This window comes from Geospiza fortis, unplaced genomic scaffold, assembly GCF_000277835.1.
Source record: "Geospiza fortis unplaced genomic scaffold, GeoFor_1.0 scaffold366, whole genome shotgun sequence".
Lineage (NCBI taxonomy): Eukaryota > Metazoa > Chordata > Aves > Passeriformes > Thraupidae > Geospiza > Geospiza fortis.
Window position 1 is genome coordinate 2,617,742 of NW_005054342.1, and position 20,133 is coordinate 2,637,874.

General features: G+C 37.3%; 1 protein-coding gene across 1 annotated transcript; it reads left to right on the plus strand.

Annotated features, from left to right (window-relative positions):
- Nucleotides 1-2,980: 2,980 nt before the first annotated feature.
- TNFSF13B (TNF superfamily member 13b) lies at nt 2,981-15,150 on the plus strand. Its single transcript, XM_005422679.2, has 6 exons — nt 2,981-3,518; nt 3,602-3,707; nt 11,475-11,531; nt 11,889-12,001; nt 12,098-12,248; nt 13,920-15,150. Exons 1-6 carry the CDS (start codon nt 3,192-3,194, stop codon nt 14,030-14,032), a joined length of 867 nt encoding a protein of 288 aa, XP_005422736.1. The 5' UTR covers nt 2,981-3,191; the 3' UTR covers nt 14,033-15,150.
- The last annotated feature ends 4,983 nt before the right edge of the window (nt 15,151-20,133 follow it).

Genomic DNA, 20,133 nt, shown 5'->3' on the forward strand with positions numbered 1-20,133 from the left:
ACTTTTCTGCAGTTTAATCCAATTATATTTCCTTTTGTAGAAATAGTTTGGAAAATGCTGCTTTGAACTGGTCTTGAGGCAGCCCCTAAGGTTTGCTGACAGCATGTGTTTCTTGAGACCAAAATTATTGATGTGGTACAAAAGTTTGCAAAAGGATTTTCAGGAAAGCTGTCCAGTAGAAGCAAGCTGCTAGCCAAAACCTGAACACCATTTCTGAGATTAGTTCTTTAGGTGTATTATATTAATTCTGTATTTTTGACCTTTTTCACAGTTCAGTTTTGTCAGTCTTAGCTATATGCAAATAGGCTTTGCCAATATAAAAGCACGGTGCTATTTCCCTGCAGCATATATATCCAAATAGTATACCTCTATTTCAACAAGAATATTCCACTGAGAGCTTTTGCTCATCTGAAATCATCACCTTCCCATGTCTGCTGGTGGGAGGCTGATCTGAGCACCCCTCAGTCCTCTTTAGTCACACCTTTGTTTAAAACACAGCAGAAGCAGCATGTGCTAATCTTACTGACTTTGCTTTGCAGCTCTGCTTACGAGAGGAATCATAAGGAGAGTATGTTATGACAAGACATAGTGGCAAGCCTTGAGACACTGACTCCAGGTTCTAGGCTCTGCAGCTGGCATGGAGTTGTTGTTTGGTTTGGGGGCTTTTTTTTTTTAAGTAATATGTGTGATTCACTTTGATGCAATTAGCAATCTGCAATTAACTGAAGCTCCATTTGATTATATTAGAAGTTGTTTAACTAAGTATATTTTTAGGTAATTCATACTGGTTTTCTTGATTGACCTCTTATTGTCATTAGCTATTGTTCCACCGTTTTTGTCATCACTGAAGTTGTCTGAACTTACACTTCCTTTCAAACCACATAACTGCTTATAAATCTACAGAACAACACAAGGTGGCCAACAGAGGAATCCCTTTGATGCTTAGCTCCAAATGCCTATTGAATTTAACAATTTCCTATGTGTGGGCTGTTGAGATTTTCCTCATCTCCCCTTTGAAATTGTCATTGATCAGAATTATAAGCAAGATGGAGCCAGATGTCTTACAGAAGTCCCCTATGTCACCACAATTACTTTGTCAGCCCAAAAAATGACCCCATTTAAAGAGGCTGTGGAGGCTGGGAACAGTCTATTTTCTCTAGAAGTGGCTAGAGCACTGCTATTTATATACCAGTCTGATATTTTCTGATACATTAATGACTGCAGAGACCTCACTGGCCAATAGCTTCTTGGTATTCCTGGATAGCTTAATTTTCGTGTTCTCGCTTGGTTTCATTTTCTAAAATAGCACTTCTTTTCCAACTGTCACATTATTTTTTATTTTTGGAACAGTCAGTACAAGGCTGTTAATGTTCCGATGTCTAGGGATACTTGAAGGCATGTCTGCTTAGTACCAATAATTGCCTATTCTGTTAAGAAAACCTACATTAGTTCATATTAAATTTACTTCAAAATGCAGCCCCATTTACAGCCTAACTTACTCTTTAAAATGGGAACAGAAATGGTATGATATTCCATTTTTTCCACCCCACACTGATTTCTATATAATTTCTCACAGTATTTATGTGGCTTCTAGGTACAAGATACAGGATATATATATTTTTTCCTTTGCATTTAGGGACAGATTTACTTATCTGTGCAGGATGTGTGTGGTTGCTAGAAGTGGGAAAATAAAGAAAAGAGTGCCTTGCATCACAACGGAAGATGATAAAGCTTATAATCACACTAAATTTCTTGTGGTCTTAGGAAACAGAAGAGGGAGAGGCTACAGAAGCTGTCACTCTATTATTGTTCCTTCTTCCTTCTCCTTCCCAACAGAATTAATTTGATCTGAGCTACTCTGGTAGGTGTTGTCATAAGGATTTATTACACAGTGTTTGGACTGACCTGTAAAAGTTTTCTCTTTTGCGAAGATAAAGTTTACTTACATGGTAAGAGGGGTTGACCCGTTGATTTTAGCCATAATTGTGATACTGTTTATCATTTTTCTTCTGCCCCAGACCACGGGAACTTTTAACAAAGGGGTAAAAGCTGAATTTTTGTGTGAGAAGACAGTAAAAAAAATCACATGAACATATGTAAGATGTCTAAGTATCCTTGCTGTTACAGAGAAGAAAGAAATTCCTAATATAGAGTTTTAAGATTAAAAGATTTATAAAATCTTAAAAGATTAACTTATACCAGAAACTCAGGATTCACCTGAGTGTTGTCAGCATGCATGTTTAAAGTTTTGGATTGTGTTTAATTTTAAATTCTCTAAATAAATATTTGCCCTTTTACCCTCTTTTTATTTCCCCCTCTCTCATTCTTTTCCATCCCCTAGTTTCACCACTTCTAGTTCCACCCCACCAAATTTCCTCTCCGTGCTTCTTCATGTTCCCTTTTGCATTAATGCAGGTTCTTGAGTTCTTTAGAGAGAATGTACTTGTTAGAAAAGTTTAATAAAATGTCATCCCTTTTCAAGTTAGTTTGATGAACTGAACAGCAGAATTAGCATCTTCATACAACTGAGAAACCTGTAATTTGTGACTCCTACCTGGGAATGTTTTTCATTATTGTTTTTAGAAAAGGGAAAAAAATATTTTTAATAATTTGTCTCCTCTATAGGCATAGTGGCACTTTAGATATTAATATACACATGTAATTATAAATGATATAATGTATATACAGAGCACATCTATATGTCTACACAGAGGTACATGCCTGTCATATGTGTATGTCTTTTAAGTACCACTAGATGAAATTCTACCAGGAAACTTTGCATGGTTTCTGCCAGGAAACTTTACATGGTTTCTGCACTTTTAGATAAGGCTTAAAATCACCAGTGGTACTGGCTGTGCCTGAATTTAAAGATTATGGGAAATGGCTATAGCAAGCTGCCACATAAATAACTAGTGGAAAGTGAAAGGAGGAAGGTAGCTTGTGAGAAAGTATTCGTTTCCAAAATGCAGCACAGAGAGGTGGAAACAGCGGGAAGACAGAATCTTAGATGTTCACTGTGTACATTAACTCTAATGGTGCTATCAAGAGCTTCATATGACAGGAAATGATCTGGGCGTTTTGTTCACTTATTCTGGATGCCCTTAGTTTCAGAGAGCAACTGGTAACATGGATTGCACCTCGGAAGGGGACAGCTGAACTCTCCCTCTGGCTTTAGTAAGGAAAGAGCAGCGATGAAATCCGTGGACTGTGTGCACGTCATCCAACAGAAGGATACCGCCTCCTCTCCCTCTGCCCCCCCTGGTGCTGTTTCAGGCGCCACGGGACTTTTTCCTGTCACATTCCTGTGGCTTGCAATGCTCCTGTCCTCTTGTCTTGCAGCAGTGTCTCTTTACCATGTTATCATCCTGAAAACAGAACTAGAAGCTCTGCGCAGCGAGTTGATCTACAGCATCCAGGCGAGGTCTCCGCTAGACCAACCACTCGTGCCCCCTGATGAAAACAAAGCAGGTAGCCCTGTTTCTTCCTTCCTGCAAGTGTCTGCAGCTGGCTCCAGGCAGGTAAGCTGGAGGGGTGGGTTTTGACAAGCAGGGCATGGACCAGTGGGGGGCTGCTCTCACTGACTGTTGCTTCTCCGCGTTAGGAGAGCAGGTTTGCTGGTACGGGCGCAGCTGAGAGCTTCCCAAAGGAAATCTGGAACGGGAGTAGAAACAGGGGCAGGCGGTCTGTTGACAACACAGAAGAAAAAGGTAAATACCAGTTGATGAAGTGGGTTGGGGTGCTGCTGTTGGATACTGTCTAGAGAAAAGCAGGAGTGTTCGATTTGTGTTGTCTTCTCCTGTCAGTTTATCCGTGCTCCCAGAGCCCATTCTGGTTTTCAAAATTATTAGTGGATGAATGGTGTTAACCATAGGCATTTCTCTTAAGGGACAGAATATTAAATCACAGAATGTTTTGGTTTTGAAGGGATCTTTAAAGGCCATGTAGTCCAACCACCCTGCCATGAGTAGGGACATGCTGTTTAAGGTACCAGATATTTATGCTATCTGCAGGTTAAATTTAGAATGTTAGATCCCAAATCTGCATGATGTGTGAGAGTTGAGAAAGGCAACTTCAAATCATTCAGATTTTTAACTGTTCAATTCTCTCTGATCAAAGTAGGGAGGGAAATCTATTAATAAAAATGCCAATTCACTTTTCTGGGAAATATACTCATCAAAAAAAAAGAGAGAAGTAATGAGAACTTTAAGGAAATAGGAGCTTTTAAGAAGAAAGGCTGGCTCATACCTGACAAAAGAGGCAGACTACAAGGAATTCAGAAGTTTAGCATCATTTCTACATTAAAACAACCTATCAATATATAGTAAAATTAATAAAGGAATGCCTATCCAGTAAGATTATTTTGGTCATGGTTCTCCTTTTTAAAAGGTTCTGCAAAGAACACTGAAGACTGTGCTCCATAAAAGACCTCTGATGTGTATTATAGAGTTGACATATTAATGGGATATATTTTTTTCCTTTGGGGATAAAATGCCTATATTTCATTATTTTTCCAAACACAATGAGGTCTTATAAGATGAAATCCAGAATTTTATTATACCAGTTTGCACACATACACTAATTGCACTGAGTAACTAAAATATTCCTGAGTTGCTAAATCAGTTCACTCTTCTTATGTATACTTTTATATTATTTTAACTGATATCTTAAGCTATTTAGAGAAGTTGAAATAGAGTAAATGATAAGTAAAGACTAAATGAAGCTTTGCATAAAATGTGTTTCTCAGTGAGCAACTAAATATTTCGCTTGAGCTTCAGTAAGTGAAATGAAATTAAAGTTCTAATCACTCACTTCCAATATTCAAAAAAACCCCATTAATTTAGGGCATCACTTAAAATCCACAGGTTTATATGAGATTTATTCTATTTCAGTCTTTGATTCAAGATCTTGGCTAAGAAAGATTTCGCAAACAGGACTGAGGTCATGATTGCTTAAATTGTATTTCTTGTAGCCTGTTTCCTACCACAGGAACCACAGAGCTCCCCTGCCCTCCCCATCCTAGGAACTCCCAAATAAAAAAAAGTGATCTGAAGTACAAATATCATAAAAAATAAGGAGATGACTTTTTAAAAATGAATGTTAGAGCATCAATACTCTGCAAGTAATCCAGTTTCCTTCACAATAGCTTTTATCTTTAGTCTTACTGCTATTTGAGGTGTGCAGGGTTTGGGGCTCCTCAGCTGTGTTCCTAAATAGGCTTTTGATTCTTCTCATCATGTAGCCCCCTCTGATTATACCTGTTTACCTGTAATTTACCACATAAAATTTCAATTAAGCTACTTATTTCTGTAAACTTTTTTAAGGTACAGCTGGCTTTAAAGTTGTTTAGGATGCATGAAAGAAAACACAGAATATGAACAGTCATTTTAAAGGGAAAAGCTACCTGAGTTGACCTATTACAAAAATGTTTTCTAACATGAATCTCATATTTTTGTATATAAAGAAGGAAAAAAGTCAATTGCAAATCTTGCATTTATAATAAGGGTTGTCTGTTAGAATTAGCTTTCTACCTGCTCTAATTACAAACAATTTAGCTTTTCAGAGTTCAGTAACATATATTTTCTCAGATCAGATTTCACTGATGACCACAAACCTATTAGTCGATGTTAAATTTTGTTTTAGCAGAGTGAGTTAAATAGAACATGGTGTTGTTCATGGTGCTGAATCCAGTCTACTACTTGGTCATGTACACAGAATTACAGGCCCTTCATTTTGATCTTTTGACATTCATACCTGGTTTCCAGCATCCCATCAGTCTCCAAAGTGTCCTGCAGATGTGTGGCACTCATTCTGTTGTAATGACAAATAAATCGGGGTATTGAGTGAGGTGCCTGTTCTTGCTTTACTTCTGTTTGCTTCAGCAAGGTCTCAAAGTAGAGTCTGATTTCATAATTAATTGTTGACTCATCATTTTACTTTTATATGGTTGAATTCCTTAGAAAGTTAATATTTGGAAACATCACTTGATGTTTCCTTAGAAAGGCATATGGATCAACTCCTTAGAAAGTTAATATTTGGAAACATTACTGATATCTAATTGCTTCTCTTGTGCTTCAGCAGAGAGCAGAAGTAAAATATAGAACTAATGTCTTGTTTATAAATGAAGTTATTGTTCAGTTCTGGGACTTTTAGACTTTAATCATCAAATTCCAGGAATGGATGCCCCATCATTCTTTTTTTAGACCTTTCTTAAGCATACTGAATTTTCATTTTAATGCATACAAGTGAAGCATTTTAATTAAAAGGACAATTGAATGAAAGTGGATTTAACACAATGTTGTTTCTTTTTTTATGGGGTTTACATTTGTCTGTGCTTATGCATAAAACTATTAGTCATCAGTAGTTGCACATTTTGTGTCTTGCAAAAATTTCCAGCTAGGGTAGGTTGAAGAGAAGTGTTTCAAGCATCAATTCCAAATAAAGCTGCACAGTCACCAGTCAGAACCAGAGTTCTTGATGCAAGGAGTAGGAGGTAATGGGTGATTTTGAAACGTACGCTCCTGGCAAATGTCATATAGGGACATGTTACAACAGATGTACTTGTTCTTTTTGTCTTTTTCTTTGCAAATTTCATCTGTGGGGAAAAATTGGTGCACAACAAAAGACCTCTCCTGAATTTTATATTCTATTCACAGTTGTTGATTGCATTGCCTGTGTGTTTCCTCCTAAGCTGGATGTGCACTGGAGCCTAGGAACAAGATTTAGGTCCCATTGCCTAAGCCAAAGTACCAACATCAGGTTTTATTTTCACACTCTTTCAGTGCCTCATTCTGATCATTATTGCGGGACTCTGATTCCCATGACCTAGGGAGGTGAGAATCAGGCCTTCTATAGGCACAAATGCTGGGATCAGACTGGGGCTCCCATGGACTACATTTACTTTGGTGTACTGAGGTTGCCCAGCTCCTTGCATGTATGAAGGAGCTGAGGAGCTGTTCTATGTAATTCCACGAATCAGTGAGGCAGGGTCACTGGCATGTGATTTGGCAATTAATTTTTTTATTAGCAATTTTCAGGTTCTACTGCAATAGCAGTCGTGTCTGTGGGAAGTAACTATTACCTTCCAAGCAGGTGTTAGAATTTTGCCTTCGCTCTCAATAAAATTGCTGTACTGGAAAATCGGTACATTTGTTGGTTGGAAGTGTTTTGACTGTGTATGTTGTTACTTTAGATGTCTGTGACAGAGGGATGGCAAGAGGTTTTAGAAATGGTACTTGACTTCAGTAATCTTTGAATTGAAATGTAAGCTTTTTTCACTAGCTTAAACAAATTCTACATATAAAATTCCCTTACCAATTATTCACAATACTTCATATTTTATTGTTTGAACAGGTCAAATATGAAATAAAAATTAAAATCAAATTTAAAAGGAAAAAGAAATACCTACTTCTTGGAAATATATGTTATCCTTATTTGTTTTTGCTGGCAAAAGTCTAACTCAAAAGGAAATAGACCCTTCTATGAAAAAGGAGAGAAAATTACTTGATGCAATTCCTGCAATTTTACATTAAGAATTTCATTGAATGAATGAGTGAATAAATCAGTGCGGTGTATTATGCAGAACACTGTACAGTCAAAAATACACCAAATAGGCTCTAAGTTTTAAACCCATCATTCTGCTATATACTGTATAATAGAAGTCTTAGTTCCTAGTAAACAATTCCCTTGTTTTTCTAAAGGTAACATGGTATTGACAGTTCCATGAAGGCCAAAATAATGCTATTGATTCTTTGAAGATGTTTGTTAGCTCTTAGTCATACATGCAACTATGATCAAGGAATTTTAATGCAGGAACAGACTGAATCCATAATTAATGCCATATAAAGACATCTCTATTAAAAAATACCAGATTAACCAGATGTCCAGGTTTCTCCTGTGATAGAGTTCAAGAAAACCAGTTTATAAAAATGCATAAGAAAAAAACTAGAAGACTTCTTGTGATGAGAAATCAAGAAGTTAAGGGAAGAAAAATTGCAAATGCTTCAAGAAAATGTTTGTCATTATAAATTAAATTGTCTGGTGTTTAAATGTGCTTTGGGAAGCCTACAGAGAACAGATCTAGACAAAAAAGGAACCTTAAAAAGGAGGTCTGGGTTTGTTGGGTTTTTTTTTCAAGGTTAGGGTTTTTCCTAGGTTTTATTTCAGCAAAAATGAGCACAAATGTCTCAGACCTCAGATATCAAAACTTAACATTTTATACTTGAGCTTACAAATATTAAACTTGAAATTTTGTTTGGATGGATCATTAAGTGAGATTGCAAAATACTAAAATTATTATGCAATTTTAAAAATAACAAAGTTTGCATGTGAGGGAAAATTTTATTTTACCAATATAAGTTTTTGAAGCATGGAGGTATGCTGTCCTTCAACAAAAGATAGTAGAGATTTTTTAAAATTGTGACTACATTGCTCAACCAGTAGAGAACACATCATTGCATGTGCTGGCTGTGGTTTATAAAGGCATCTGGACTGTCTAACATCTTCAGAATTGGGTCTTCTGTTCATGGAATAGGACAGACTCTGAAATGAGCTTCTGCCAACCCACAGCCAGCACAGCAATTAAAATCAGCTGAGAAAAAGAATGTTCATCAAAGCAAAGCTATTATATAAAGTCACAGGAGGATGGGGCATTCTTTGTCATTCTAGAGACATTTTTATACAGATCTCATGGTGACACTCAGTCATTTTATAGATCTCATGGCGACGCTCAGTCTAGATATTTTTACACATTTTCAAGCTGTATTGTATTAATCCTGCATTTTGCTTTCATTATTAATCAAAAATCCTCTAGACTACAAAGATGTTGCTCAGGTTTGACTTACACTGGGCTAAAAGACATTAAATAGCAACTATTCAATGTGTATTTTGTAATAAATGTATTCTTCATATTGTACTTAAGATTAGGGTACTTCCTGGAATACAATTGCTGGTGTTTTTTAACAACATTTACTTTTTACTGAAAATTCCTGTTATTGAACCAGAAAATGTACTTTGTATATCCATATCTTCTCCTTTTTAGTAGTAGTGTTTACTTGGATTTTTTTCAACAAATTACTTCATTTTAGGCATGTAAATAGTTCCACTGAAGTCAAAGTACTTGTATATGCTGGAAATAGTTATGTGTCAACTTTGGCTTCTGAACATATTTTTGAAGCACGTTGTTGTTCAATCCTTCAAGCACTTTTTTAGATATTATCTTTTGTAGCTTTAGGGAAAATGGCCACTGTGCTAGTTTCTATTGTCATGAAGGACACAATTGCATTCATTTTCTCCAAAACCAAGCTTACTATATTCTGTGGAGGCTTGTTCCCATCTGTGTATATTAAAAGAAAAGAGACAGATCTTTTTTTAGAAATTAAGTGCAGATCTGATGTCTTTAGAATGAAGTAGAGTCGGTATTTTTTTTAAAAAAAATTGAGATGATCTCAAACTGTACTGATCTTGGAGATTTTAATTACTGTGAGCAGTTCTCAGCAATGATGACTAGAATTCCAGGGCTGCAACCAGCTGAAACAGAAATCCACACTTGCAAAGTGAGAATTAGGATAGTTTGAAGAGTGCCCACCAAGTTTGCAGGCAAGTTTGACAAGAGTTGCTAAAGCAGCCATAGACTTCACTGCTCACTGGCACACAGCTGGATAGCAGCTGGTTAGTGGGAATCATCAAAAGTCTTCTTGTTTGGTTAGTGAAAAATCTGGTGCCCGCATTAGTGAATTCTTTTCAAAGCAAGAATTAAAATTTTGTTTTAGCTTACTGAAATACTAGGTAACTACCAAATTCCATTCACAAGGAAGGCATTTTGTTCAAAATGAATTAATAACCTGTGAAATTAATTGCCTGATGTGTTGTGTTGTGTGTCTCCATAAAATTGTTTTTTCATTTTATTTAGGTTTTTTTTCAGAAAATTATTTTGCTCACAAGTGTGATAGAAAAATGTGTGAAGTATAATACCTTTATTAATTTTGTGTTGGCTTGAGGTTTTTTATTTCCTACCTGAAAGTAGATAATTCAGATGCCTTTAAATTCTTGGTTTGAAGAATCTATAAATTGTAGCACATTATTGATGTGTATTGATAAGACTCAAGGACACATTTCAGTGTAGGAGGCAGGAGTTTGGATGATAGAATTCCTGTTACCATGAGGGCTTGCAGGTTGTGTGATCATTCTGGAACTGGTGCATCCCCAGATGTGCACTTGAATCCTTCTGTGCTGCCAGTTGGCACTGCTGAGTGCTGGTGAGCATCCAGCACTCTTCTGCTGTTTTCAAGAAGGACTCCTTTAAAAGGAGACTTAGAAACATAAAGAAACTTCTTTCCACCCAAATCCTCTGGCTACCTGCTGTGCACAAAGAGGTTTGTGCCACTGGACACTTGGCTGCCCATGTGGGTGCCACTGACAGATGCAGAAACAGGATCCCACACATCCATGGCATTCCCCATTATGGCCAAATCTGTGTGGCAAACCTAACCCACAGCCTTCTTTTCTGAAAAGTAGCAAGCAAAATGGAGCAATCCATGGCAGGATTTTCTTCTCTTGGCTCTTAATAAATTCATTTGGTCTCTGTCATATGCAGTAAGCATTACTATTCGGTTTTCCATCCTTCAAAGTAACATAACAACCAGATGTTTTGATTAAAATCTGCTCCAAGCAAATGCAACTTTTTTTTTCCTTTTATCCTCTTGCCTGACACTTAGGCTTAGCGGCTTTTTTTTAGAAGATTTTTGTTTCACTTGCAAATCTATATTTTAACATTCTGCAGTATTTTTTTCTGAAGAAATACCGAATTTCTCATTAGTGTCACCAATCTCTACAGTTTTGAGCAACACATTTTGACAGATGCCAAGCTATTTGTTATGTGTGCATGAATTTGCTAAGCGTGCATTAATTTGCTGCCTCTCTCTGTTTTCCCTCTTAGTATAGGTTAATCTAGGGTAGGTATCTGAAAACATATTGAAAGTACGTATATATGGACTTTGAGAATTTATTATGAAAGTATGTATGACTAATATTTTACAGCAACTATAAATAGAAAGTAATTTCTCTAAATAATATGTCAAACATAGTTAGAAAATCTGCTGTCTATTGGTGGGGTTGGGGCTTTTTTCAAGCTTTTGTTTAGAAAATTAATAAGCCTAATTGACCTAATGATTTCTAGCTCATTTGACTTACTGTACATAATTATATAAGGACCAGATATGAAAACAAGCAAGTGTTACTTGTGCTGCTGCCTGAGGCCTCCCACTTGACTCTCTGAGAGTCATCTAGTATATGTTGCAACAGGAATTTTCATTTTGTACATATGAGTAAAATCTGTGTTAAAATTAATATGTTCTGGTTTAAAATTAGTGGTGAGACTGAGAGATTTCTTCTATGACCTTTTTTTTTCTTAAAGTTTCATAAGTTTATTCTATTACTGAATTATGTTTCTTTGATTTCAAAATGCTTTCACTCTGCAGTGCTGCAGGCCTGCGTGCAACTGATTGCTGACAGCAAAAGTGATATCCAACAGAAAGGTAAGAATATGTGCCATGATTTATAGTTAAATATTCCATGGGATAGCTGTTTCTACAAATTTTACCTAACTTCAAAGCAGTAACTGAGTTTTAAAAGCAAATTTAAAAGTAAAATAAATAAATATTTTTTTTTAAAACCCAACAACAAGAAACAAAAGAATCAAAAAACAACAAGGAGGTCCCTGCATCTGGAGGGTCCCTGTATCCGGACAGCTCTTGCAAATATCATCTTTCCACTGGGGACATCCACCTAGGGAGTCTCGAAGTTCTGTCTAGAAGTCAGCCTTTGTTATTTTTTGACAGGTGAAAATGAAGAACATAAACTTTTTGATCACTCAAAATTATTTTGTCTTTTAGATGATTCAAGCATTGTCCCTTGGCTCCTGAGCTTTAAACGTGGAACAGCTCTGGAAGAACAAGGAAATAAAATAGTGATCAAAGAAACAGGTTATTTTTTCATATATGGCCAGGTGAGAAAGCTCAATTCACTTCAGCACCTGACTTTTGTATGATTTTTTAATGCCTCCATACAGTAAGTTTAAAGTTTCCACCTCTTCTTTCTGTAGGTTTTATATACAGATACAACATTTGCTATGGGACATCTAATACAGAGGAAGAAGGCTCATGTGTTTGGTGATGATCTCAGCTTGGTGACATTGTTTCGCTGCATCCAAAATATGCCACAGTCTTATCCAAATAATTCTTGCTATACTGCTGGTAAATATCTGCATTTTCCTTTTCTTTGTTTGCAAATAATAAGCTGTATCAAGTAGAATCTGTAGTGCAGCAGTGATAAAGAACAGGGTCTGCATTCATGGATCTGGCTAACTGAAAAATTACAGAATACTTTCAGAAAATACAGTTTTATATGAAGTATCAGCAATTGGAGATTATGCATCTAGCTTGGTGATCTGAACAATTTTGCTCTCTCCATTGCCTCTGTAATGTGGGTAGACATTTTGGTGCTTTCAGTTGCATGCCTGAGGCAGGCAAGAGGAATACTTCCTGTCCTCACTGAAGAGCTCAGTTCAACTTAGGAGTTGAATTCCACATTTAGTCATCCCAAGAAAATATTAAAATGCTGTATTCTCCTTTGAAATATCATCTATGGATATTAGCCATCCAATACTTGCATACCTTATTGTGATATTTCTACTCCTGATAAAGGCTGCTGGATTTTTAGTCTTTGGTTTGATGAAAAACAGTTAATTCCTATAAGGTGGTCTTTATTACTGCACAAATCACAAACACCACAAGGAAGACCAATTAAAATATTTAATGCAAGTCCAGCAGGCTCAAAGGTCAATATATGTGTATATATATTCCTGCAGTAACATTTAAGGTTTTATTGTCAAGGCCTCTAAAACCCCACATATCATCTCTTATCTGTCTGTCTTTCCACCTTAATGGTGGGATTTTCTCTTTGGTTATTTTCCAGCAAGACCTCTTTTTTTTCAATGCCTTATGAAAAAGTGGGTGACACTGAGGGATGGAGTTGACTGTCAGCAAGTAATGACATTATACAAATGGGATGTGGCAGACAGCTACTTTTTTTTTCCCCAATAAAAAAAATTCCAACTAACTACCTACCTAACTAACTAGATACTTTGTCCTGGCAATTGAGGATGTCCAAACACTTCCTTTGATTTTTTGCCCCTTTTTTGAAGGTGCTTATGTTGCTAGTCACACATTCATCTATATTCTGATTTTACCCCTGTACTACTGCTCCCTTTTCCTAACTAGGATCTCTGTCTTGCCACTTCATGATTCCTGCTTCCCAAATTCCCACTGTTCTGTTTTCACCTGGAAAAAAGAGTTCTGACTGCTCTCTCTCATTCTGTTGGGCTGTGTCACAGCAGATATTAGATGTGTTCTCAGCTCAGCAGCTGCAGCTCGAAGGTGACATGCTCTTGGTTATCATATCAGCTGATGTGTGTCTGGCAGGAGGCAAACTTTTGTGCTCTGCAGTTGCAGTGGATCAGCTGATGTGTGGTAACTTCATCATGTTGGTAAAGCTCATAAGACCTCCTCCAGAAGTGTGGGAACAGAGTAGTCTGGGGCCAGTAGTACCCAATGCTGATTGTGACTGTCTCATCACCATAACATGAGGAACGTGGGTACACCACTGTTAGAAATTTTTGCTGTGTTTGCTGAAGTGAACTCTGCTATGCTGAGTGCAGTGTGGAAATTAGGTCCATCTTCACAGAGGATGTTAAGTGTCAACTTTGGATAGGCTGTAAACTCTAAGATTGTACCTAAAGATAAAAACATTCACCACACGTAACAAGCCGTGCTTACATTTGGAAGATGACACATGACTTTTGATTACCATTTATAAAGTAGTGTATTTGAGATATTAACTTAAAAATATTCCAAATCTTTTGCCAGGCATTGCAAAATTAGAAGAAGGGGACGAACTTCAACTTACAATACCACGGAGAAGGGCTAAAATATCCTTGGATGGAGATGGTACTTTTTTTGGTGCAGTAAGACTCCTCTGAAGCCCTTCATTTCTGTTTTTATGCTTAATGCCATTTTCTTCTCTACCTAGCCTTTGTCAGAAATAATATTGAATTGTAATAAAGCTGCCAATTCAGTCTCTCCCAATTTACCACAGGCTTCTAAGAATTTTCTTCACTTTAATATGCAAAGCCAAAACAGGAAACATACCAGACATACTTGTGAAATAACCAGCATGTGATTACCAGAAAGCCAATTTATTTTAGACAATGGGACACTCTAGATAACAACTATAAAACAATTAGGTTTTGGCTTTGAAACAATTTGTTATCCATATGGCAAACCAAAGGAGGAGTTGACCAAAAATAACAGCATGACCAGGACCCCAGACTATCAAATTGTTATCAATTGAAGAGGAAATCTAAAATAAAAGTACATCCTAGATTTGCATTATATCATCAGTAAAGTATTTAATATATAAAGTGTGGAGAAAAAATATTGAACAGTAAGTTCCTCACCACAAAATGAAATTGTTCGTTGTTGTGTTCTGAGTTTTGGGTTTTTTTTCCTTTCCCCAGAGATACTGAGGAAGGAAAAATTCTAAATGTCTGGGATAATTAAAACAAATATAAAGAATTTTAGCCACTGTCTTGCTTCTTCCCTGTGAACAAAAAGTGAATAAATTACTACAACCTATTAGCATTTACTAATTAGAATGAATTTTACTGGAAAAAGGACATGTAAAACACTTCAACAGCTCAATCTTCAAAGCGTTGCTACTTGTCAAGGAATGCGTGCACACTTCTATGTAAACAAGGCTGGCACAGGAAGAAGCACAGTGAGATTAGACACAACACCATGGTTGGAATTGGATTTCTGGCTCCATAATTTCTGCAGTCATATATAGATGGGTGTAGATATATACAGTATGTAGACATAGCTGTATATGTTTGAGACTATGTATACACACATAGGTCTTGAGCATTTACGAGTAGAATTTTATCTTCTTTTGAGCAGTTTATCCAATGGAAATACTACTTCATACGTATTTTTTATATTTCCCTTGCTTCTTGCCGTGATCCATTCTATGGAATACAGTAAAAAGAAAAATCCAATAGATCTGGAACCAGCCATTCAACTAAGAAAATACACTTGTATCTCAGAGGCTTTTTCTGTGATTTTGAATATAGTGCTTAACTCTGTTTTACAAAAAAATTCAGATCTGTAGAAAGAATAAACAGATGTCCTTTTTCCTTTTCTTTTGTCTGGCTGCTTTGTTCAGAAGGTAGTATTAGTGCCTTTTTTTATCCCAAATATTTTATGGCCAAAGGAGCTATTCTACTTTTTGCCCTGCTCTTAAAGAAGAATTGAAGTGCTATAGGAATAGATAAAAAGTAAAGCCCCAAATAATGAATTGTACTTCATTTGAAAAAATATTTTTTAGGACTTGAGAATTGTGTTATATAAGCTCACTTAGGAAAGAAAAGATGCTCTGCATATTGCAGTTTCCTTGTTTGCTTTTATGAATCGTGTTTTGATTGATTTCTCATGGTGATAGATAACAAATAAAAGCTATTTGGAGCTCAGAATTATAAAGCATGGTAAACTAATGAAACAATTATTTCATCTTCTCTGGGCTTCGGGAAGACATTTCAGCAATAGGCATATGTGTATTGGATTTTTACACTGGGATTTATGGGAGGCTTAACTACAGTTTCAAAATATCTACAAATCCTCCTTTTTTAAAATGTCTTTATGTGTTCTGCAGCTGCAGCTGCTTTTTTCTCTTTTTTTTTTTTGTCTTTATTATTATTATTATTACATTTTTATGTACTGAATTTGCCAAAAAGGCATTTTAAATCCTATACAGGAGCCCTCCATTTAACCAAGGCTGTACAATGCTGCATATAGGTAATACAACTGTTAGCATGCAGCGAGTTGTTTGTTATTACTGAAGTACATTAATTATGCCCAGAACCTCTCATCAAAAGTTTGTTATTTTAGCATTGTCTGATTATAGGAAAAATGATGTTGTTACTGTTGCTTTCCCAGAGACTTGGTAGCTAAACTTGCAAATCTAACTTTTATTGTGTAAGCTTCCCCAGTGGTTTTGGTGGGCTTGTGTGTGCTTAGCTTAAGCCATTTCCCAGGCTGTATTTCTTCCTTCTGCTACTGACAAATGTGCAAAGTGCAGACATTTGGAAAGGGTCTGGCACATGATTTGGCTTGGAGGTAAACTTCTGTCTTCTGAAAGAAAAATTTTCAAAGGTGTTCCCTTCCTTAGAAGGTTGAAACTGAACTTCAATTTCTTCACAAAAAGCATGAAGCATGTTTCTGTGAACCATGAGAACTCCCACGTGTGCAGAGTGCAAGCTGACAGACTGTTCAGATATTTCTACTGACAAATCCAGCAATTTTGTTACTGTCAGATTAGCTTTTCACCGGCTTAATGAGAAAACTTGTGTTTTCAAAATGAACCTGCTTCTGCACAAATTTTAGTTTTAACAGATCAGCATTTTCTGATGAAGCATAAAGAAAGAAAAGGAGAATCGTTCATCCCTGATCATTCTGCTAACAAGCTGGTGATACAGAAGGTAGCAAAGTGTGTCCAGACCACCGTCACACATATGCTTCAGTGAGTGGGAGTTAGTGAAGCATTCTGCATTTGGGAGATATTTAAATAAGTGTGATAGGCAATAATTAGTATCTAGTTGGTTCATACAATATTCTACATTTTTATCAAGGATATCTTACATTTAAGAGAGGTTTCTGCAAATGCAACAAACTTTGTGCATATTCTGGTTCTTTTTCACGTGGTGTTAAGTAGCACAACGAGGGACTTTTTCTTTCCAGTACATCTTAACAGAAAGTGTGAAGTTGTATCATTCTTTCCTTTTTAATAATGTGCAGTTGGCAGATGTATAGCTGCTTTGAATGTAATGTATTTAATGTAATGTGCATCTCATCTTTTATATGATGTACAGTCACACACCCTGCCAACATACAGAGGATATTCATTATGTGACCTTTCTATATCTGACTGTTTCTCAAATTGCTCAGCGTTTGCCAATTTAAGACTCATTTCAGAGGTCCCATAATTTTGCCAAGCTTATAGTGCTGGAGCTGAGAGTTTCTGTATCTCTGGTTTGTGTCTTAGGTTGAATTATCTTGGGTTGTCTTTAGTCCTCAAAGTTCTACTCTTCTAAATATGAAGTTAGGAAAAATGCATTCTTTGGAATTTATTTTAAAACTTTGGTACCTTTTCTTTGGAAAGGACTAGAGATTTTTCTTTGAAAGAAGAAATGTGTATAATGTGGGTTTTTCTTTGTTTTAAAAAGGGTTTTTTTCTTTCTTCCTTCCTCCCTTTCTTCTGGACTCTCACAGGGTATATGCTTTTGAACAATATTTTATGCTTTCTCATGTTAAGCATATTTTATCTCTATGGAACTTTCAAAAAAAAAAGGAAAATGTTCCCAGCAGTTTTGCAGTTTTGTGTCTGGATTACATCAGTAAGGTCTAAGCTTGTTTTTCAAGGTCAGTCCAAACAGCAGTGAGAAGGAAGCTAATGCAAATACAGGGAAGAGGGAAGGTAAATATTTGATGTAAAAAGACTCTCATGGAGTTTGCAGGTTACATAGATCCCAGCAGTGATGCGGAAAACAAAATAGACTTGGAGCTGGATGGCAGGAATGGGAGAGACCTTAGCTGGGATTTAATTTATTGAATTATCTAATTCACTAGCTCTCTTATTCATAGCTCACAACTCATAACTCATGCACCTATGAGCAAAACATAGCTGCTGGGGAGAGCTCTGGTTCTTCCTCCTCTGCCATGGCACAGGTGCCACACGGTGAGGCAGGAAAGCCTCAGCAATCCAGCTGCTGCTGCAGCCACTTCAAAAACTGTTTGGGTAAGCTGACACCTTCCAGCTTGGACATTTGGTCTACACCATCTCCAGGAGCCAGCAGGTTTTGCCAGACAGCAACAGGCAGAGATGACGGCTGCAGGAGACAGCAGGCTGCAGGTGGCAATGGCTGCATAAGGACCTTTAGTCCTTTCTGGCCACCGTGTCCAGCACAAGTGTTGCCTTTGCTTTGGCTGAACAGCAGTGACCCCAGCACACATCAGGGAATAACTCAGAGCATGAGCCATGTGTTAGCCAAAATCTGAGCAGGAAGTGAGTGAAGAGTCACACCATGGGGAGTGCAGTCCGCCACTGACACAGGTTGATCACAGATTTCCAGCACTTTTTTGAATAAATCCCTGACCAACATCATCTGAATTCATTGTTGATCCTTCTTTGAGCAGGATGAAGTCCAGGCCTCCTAAATGATCCCTTTGCCCTGCCTGATTCTCTGATAAGAAAGCAGGAGATGTGAGAGGCAGAGAAAGGACTGAAACTGGTGGGTCAGAAAAGTCCTGCTGGGGAAGGAAGGGTGTTCATTTCCCGAGTGCTAATGAAACACAGGGTCCTCAGTGTGTGCTGCAACAGGATCAGCAAACATTTATGTGCTGAGCAGGGCAGGTTCAAGTTAAGCACAGCAAGCTGCTAGTAGTCATCAGGTACTGCATGACCTCAAACCTAAGAGTGTAAATTGAAACAAACCATGTGGCCAAGTAATAATCTTCATTCACTCTCTTGCAAGTTTCCTTTGACTTTTTTCCTGCCCCCCTCCCCAGTTCACTAAGTGGATAGAAGGAAGATACTTCATCCTGTGGAAAATAGGATATTGATGGAAAGTGTTTTAAGCTGAAGGCCAGAAATATACCTCAGAAATGTTTAAAAGGAAGTAGTAAATGAGGCAGAACATGCAAGAAGAAACATTACAGTGTCCTGTTTAAATCAGAATTGCATTCCCTTTCTGTCAGTGAGAGCCGGCTGAAAAGTCATGTTTACTTTCCACAGATGTTGATTTTTTTTTCTTCTTTTAAGGCTAGAGTTGTTTCAGTTTTGACTTAAAACCACTTCTACTAAAACATTTTGGCCAATCTACAGATCCTAGCTCTAGTCCTGATGAATGTCAGTTATTCCAATGGCTGTGGGAAGTCCCATATCACAACATGTACATGAATTCTCCAATCTGTGCTTAGGCTACTTGCCTCCCAAAGCTGCTCAGCCTAGGGAGGTGTCTTGATGAGCTCCTTTTAATCTAGAGACTTCCACTTTCAATTTCCCTGGCTCAGAAGCCAACAGCCCTTTTGGAAGTCTAAGCTCAGTTCCCCCTGGGCATAATTTTCAGTTTCATAACAGTTTGTTCAGTCTGAAATATTTTAAGGAGAACATGCTGGGCTCTACAAACTGTGGTTTTGATAAAGCTCTGTTTGGTCTGAAAATTTCCAGACTGCCCTAGCCCTTGCTGTAGAGTTCCTTAAACAAGATTTTTCACAGGTGGTCACCGAGTGAATGTTCCTCATTCTCTGTCTGACTGACTGGTGCCCTTGTGGTCTCATTTGCAGAAGTGTTGAAACATGCAGCTGCAACTGAAATTAGCAGGAGCATGCTTTGAATACATGGAGGGCTCTATATTTCTGCTAGAATCCTCCTGTGGAAATATTACAGCAACAAATATTGTGAAAAAGCCCCAGGGGAAATAAATTCTGATCTGGAAACAAACATAGTTAGAAGTCTGCAGTCAGCCAAGAGGCATGTTTTGGAAAAAGTGTGAGGAAAAGTTCATAAATTATTGCTTGGGTACTGGACATTGTGTGCTTTGAACATGATGGGGATCTCAATGGGAAAGGCGATGTGAGAGCATATAAAGGAACTTCTGCTACAGGTAGTAGGACGGAGACTACAAAGAAAACTTTGTCCTACCTTCACTATAGAGCATTTAACTTTGCATTGGAACATTCGGTGGTGGTTGGAGGCAGGATATCCAGGGGTCTGTCTCTATTTACTCCACTAAAAAGGGAAGCTCCACTCCCCACAAACCTAATAGAAACTACTTCATGTAGCTGTGGAAGGGTTAGTGACAGTTCTACCTGTGCTTAGAAAGTGTTTGTCTTGTTATTAAGGGATCTTGAAAACAGCCACTTTATAATTCCTGGCACCACTGGAGAGCAGACATTTTTAAAGCATTTTTAAAGGGAGAAGAAAAAGGGGGAAAGTTTTGCCAGAGGACAGCAGATAAGTACTGTTTGG

What these genes read in the sequence shown, in the direction of transcription:
- TNFSF13B (XM_005422679.2), top strand. Translation starts at nt 3,192, where the DNA reads ATGAAATCCGTGGACTGTGTGCACGTCATCCAACAGAAGGATACCGCC. An exon ending in AAGTGATATCCAACAGAAAG is followed by an intron (nt 11,532 to 11,888) that starts GTAAGAATATGT and finishes TTTGTCTTTTAG; the next exon opens with ATGATTCAAGCATTGTCCCT. An exon ending in TAATTCTTGCTATACTGCTG is followed by an intron (nt 12,249 to 13,919) that starts GTAAATATCTGC and finishes ATCTTTTGCCAG; the next exon opens with GCATTGCAAAATTAGAAGAA.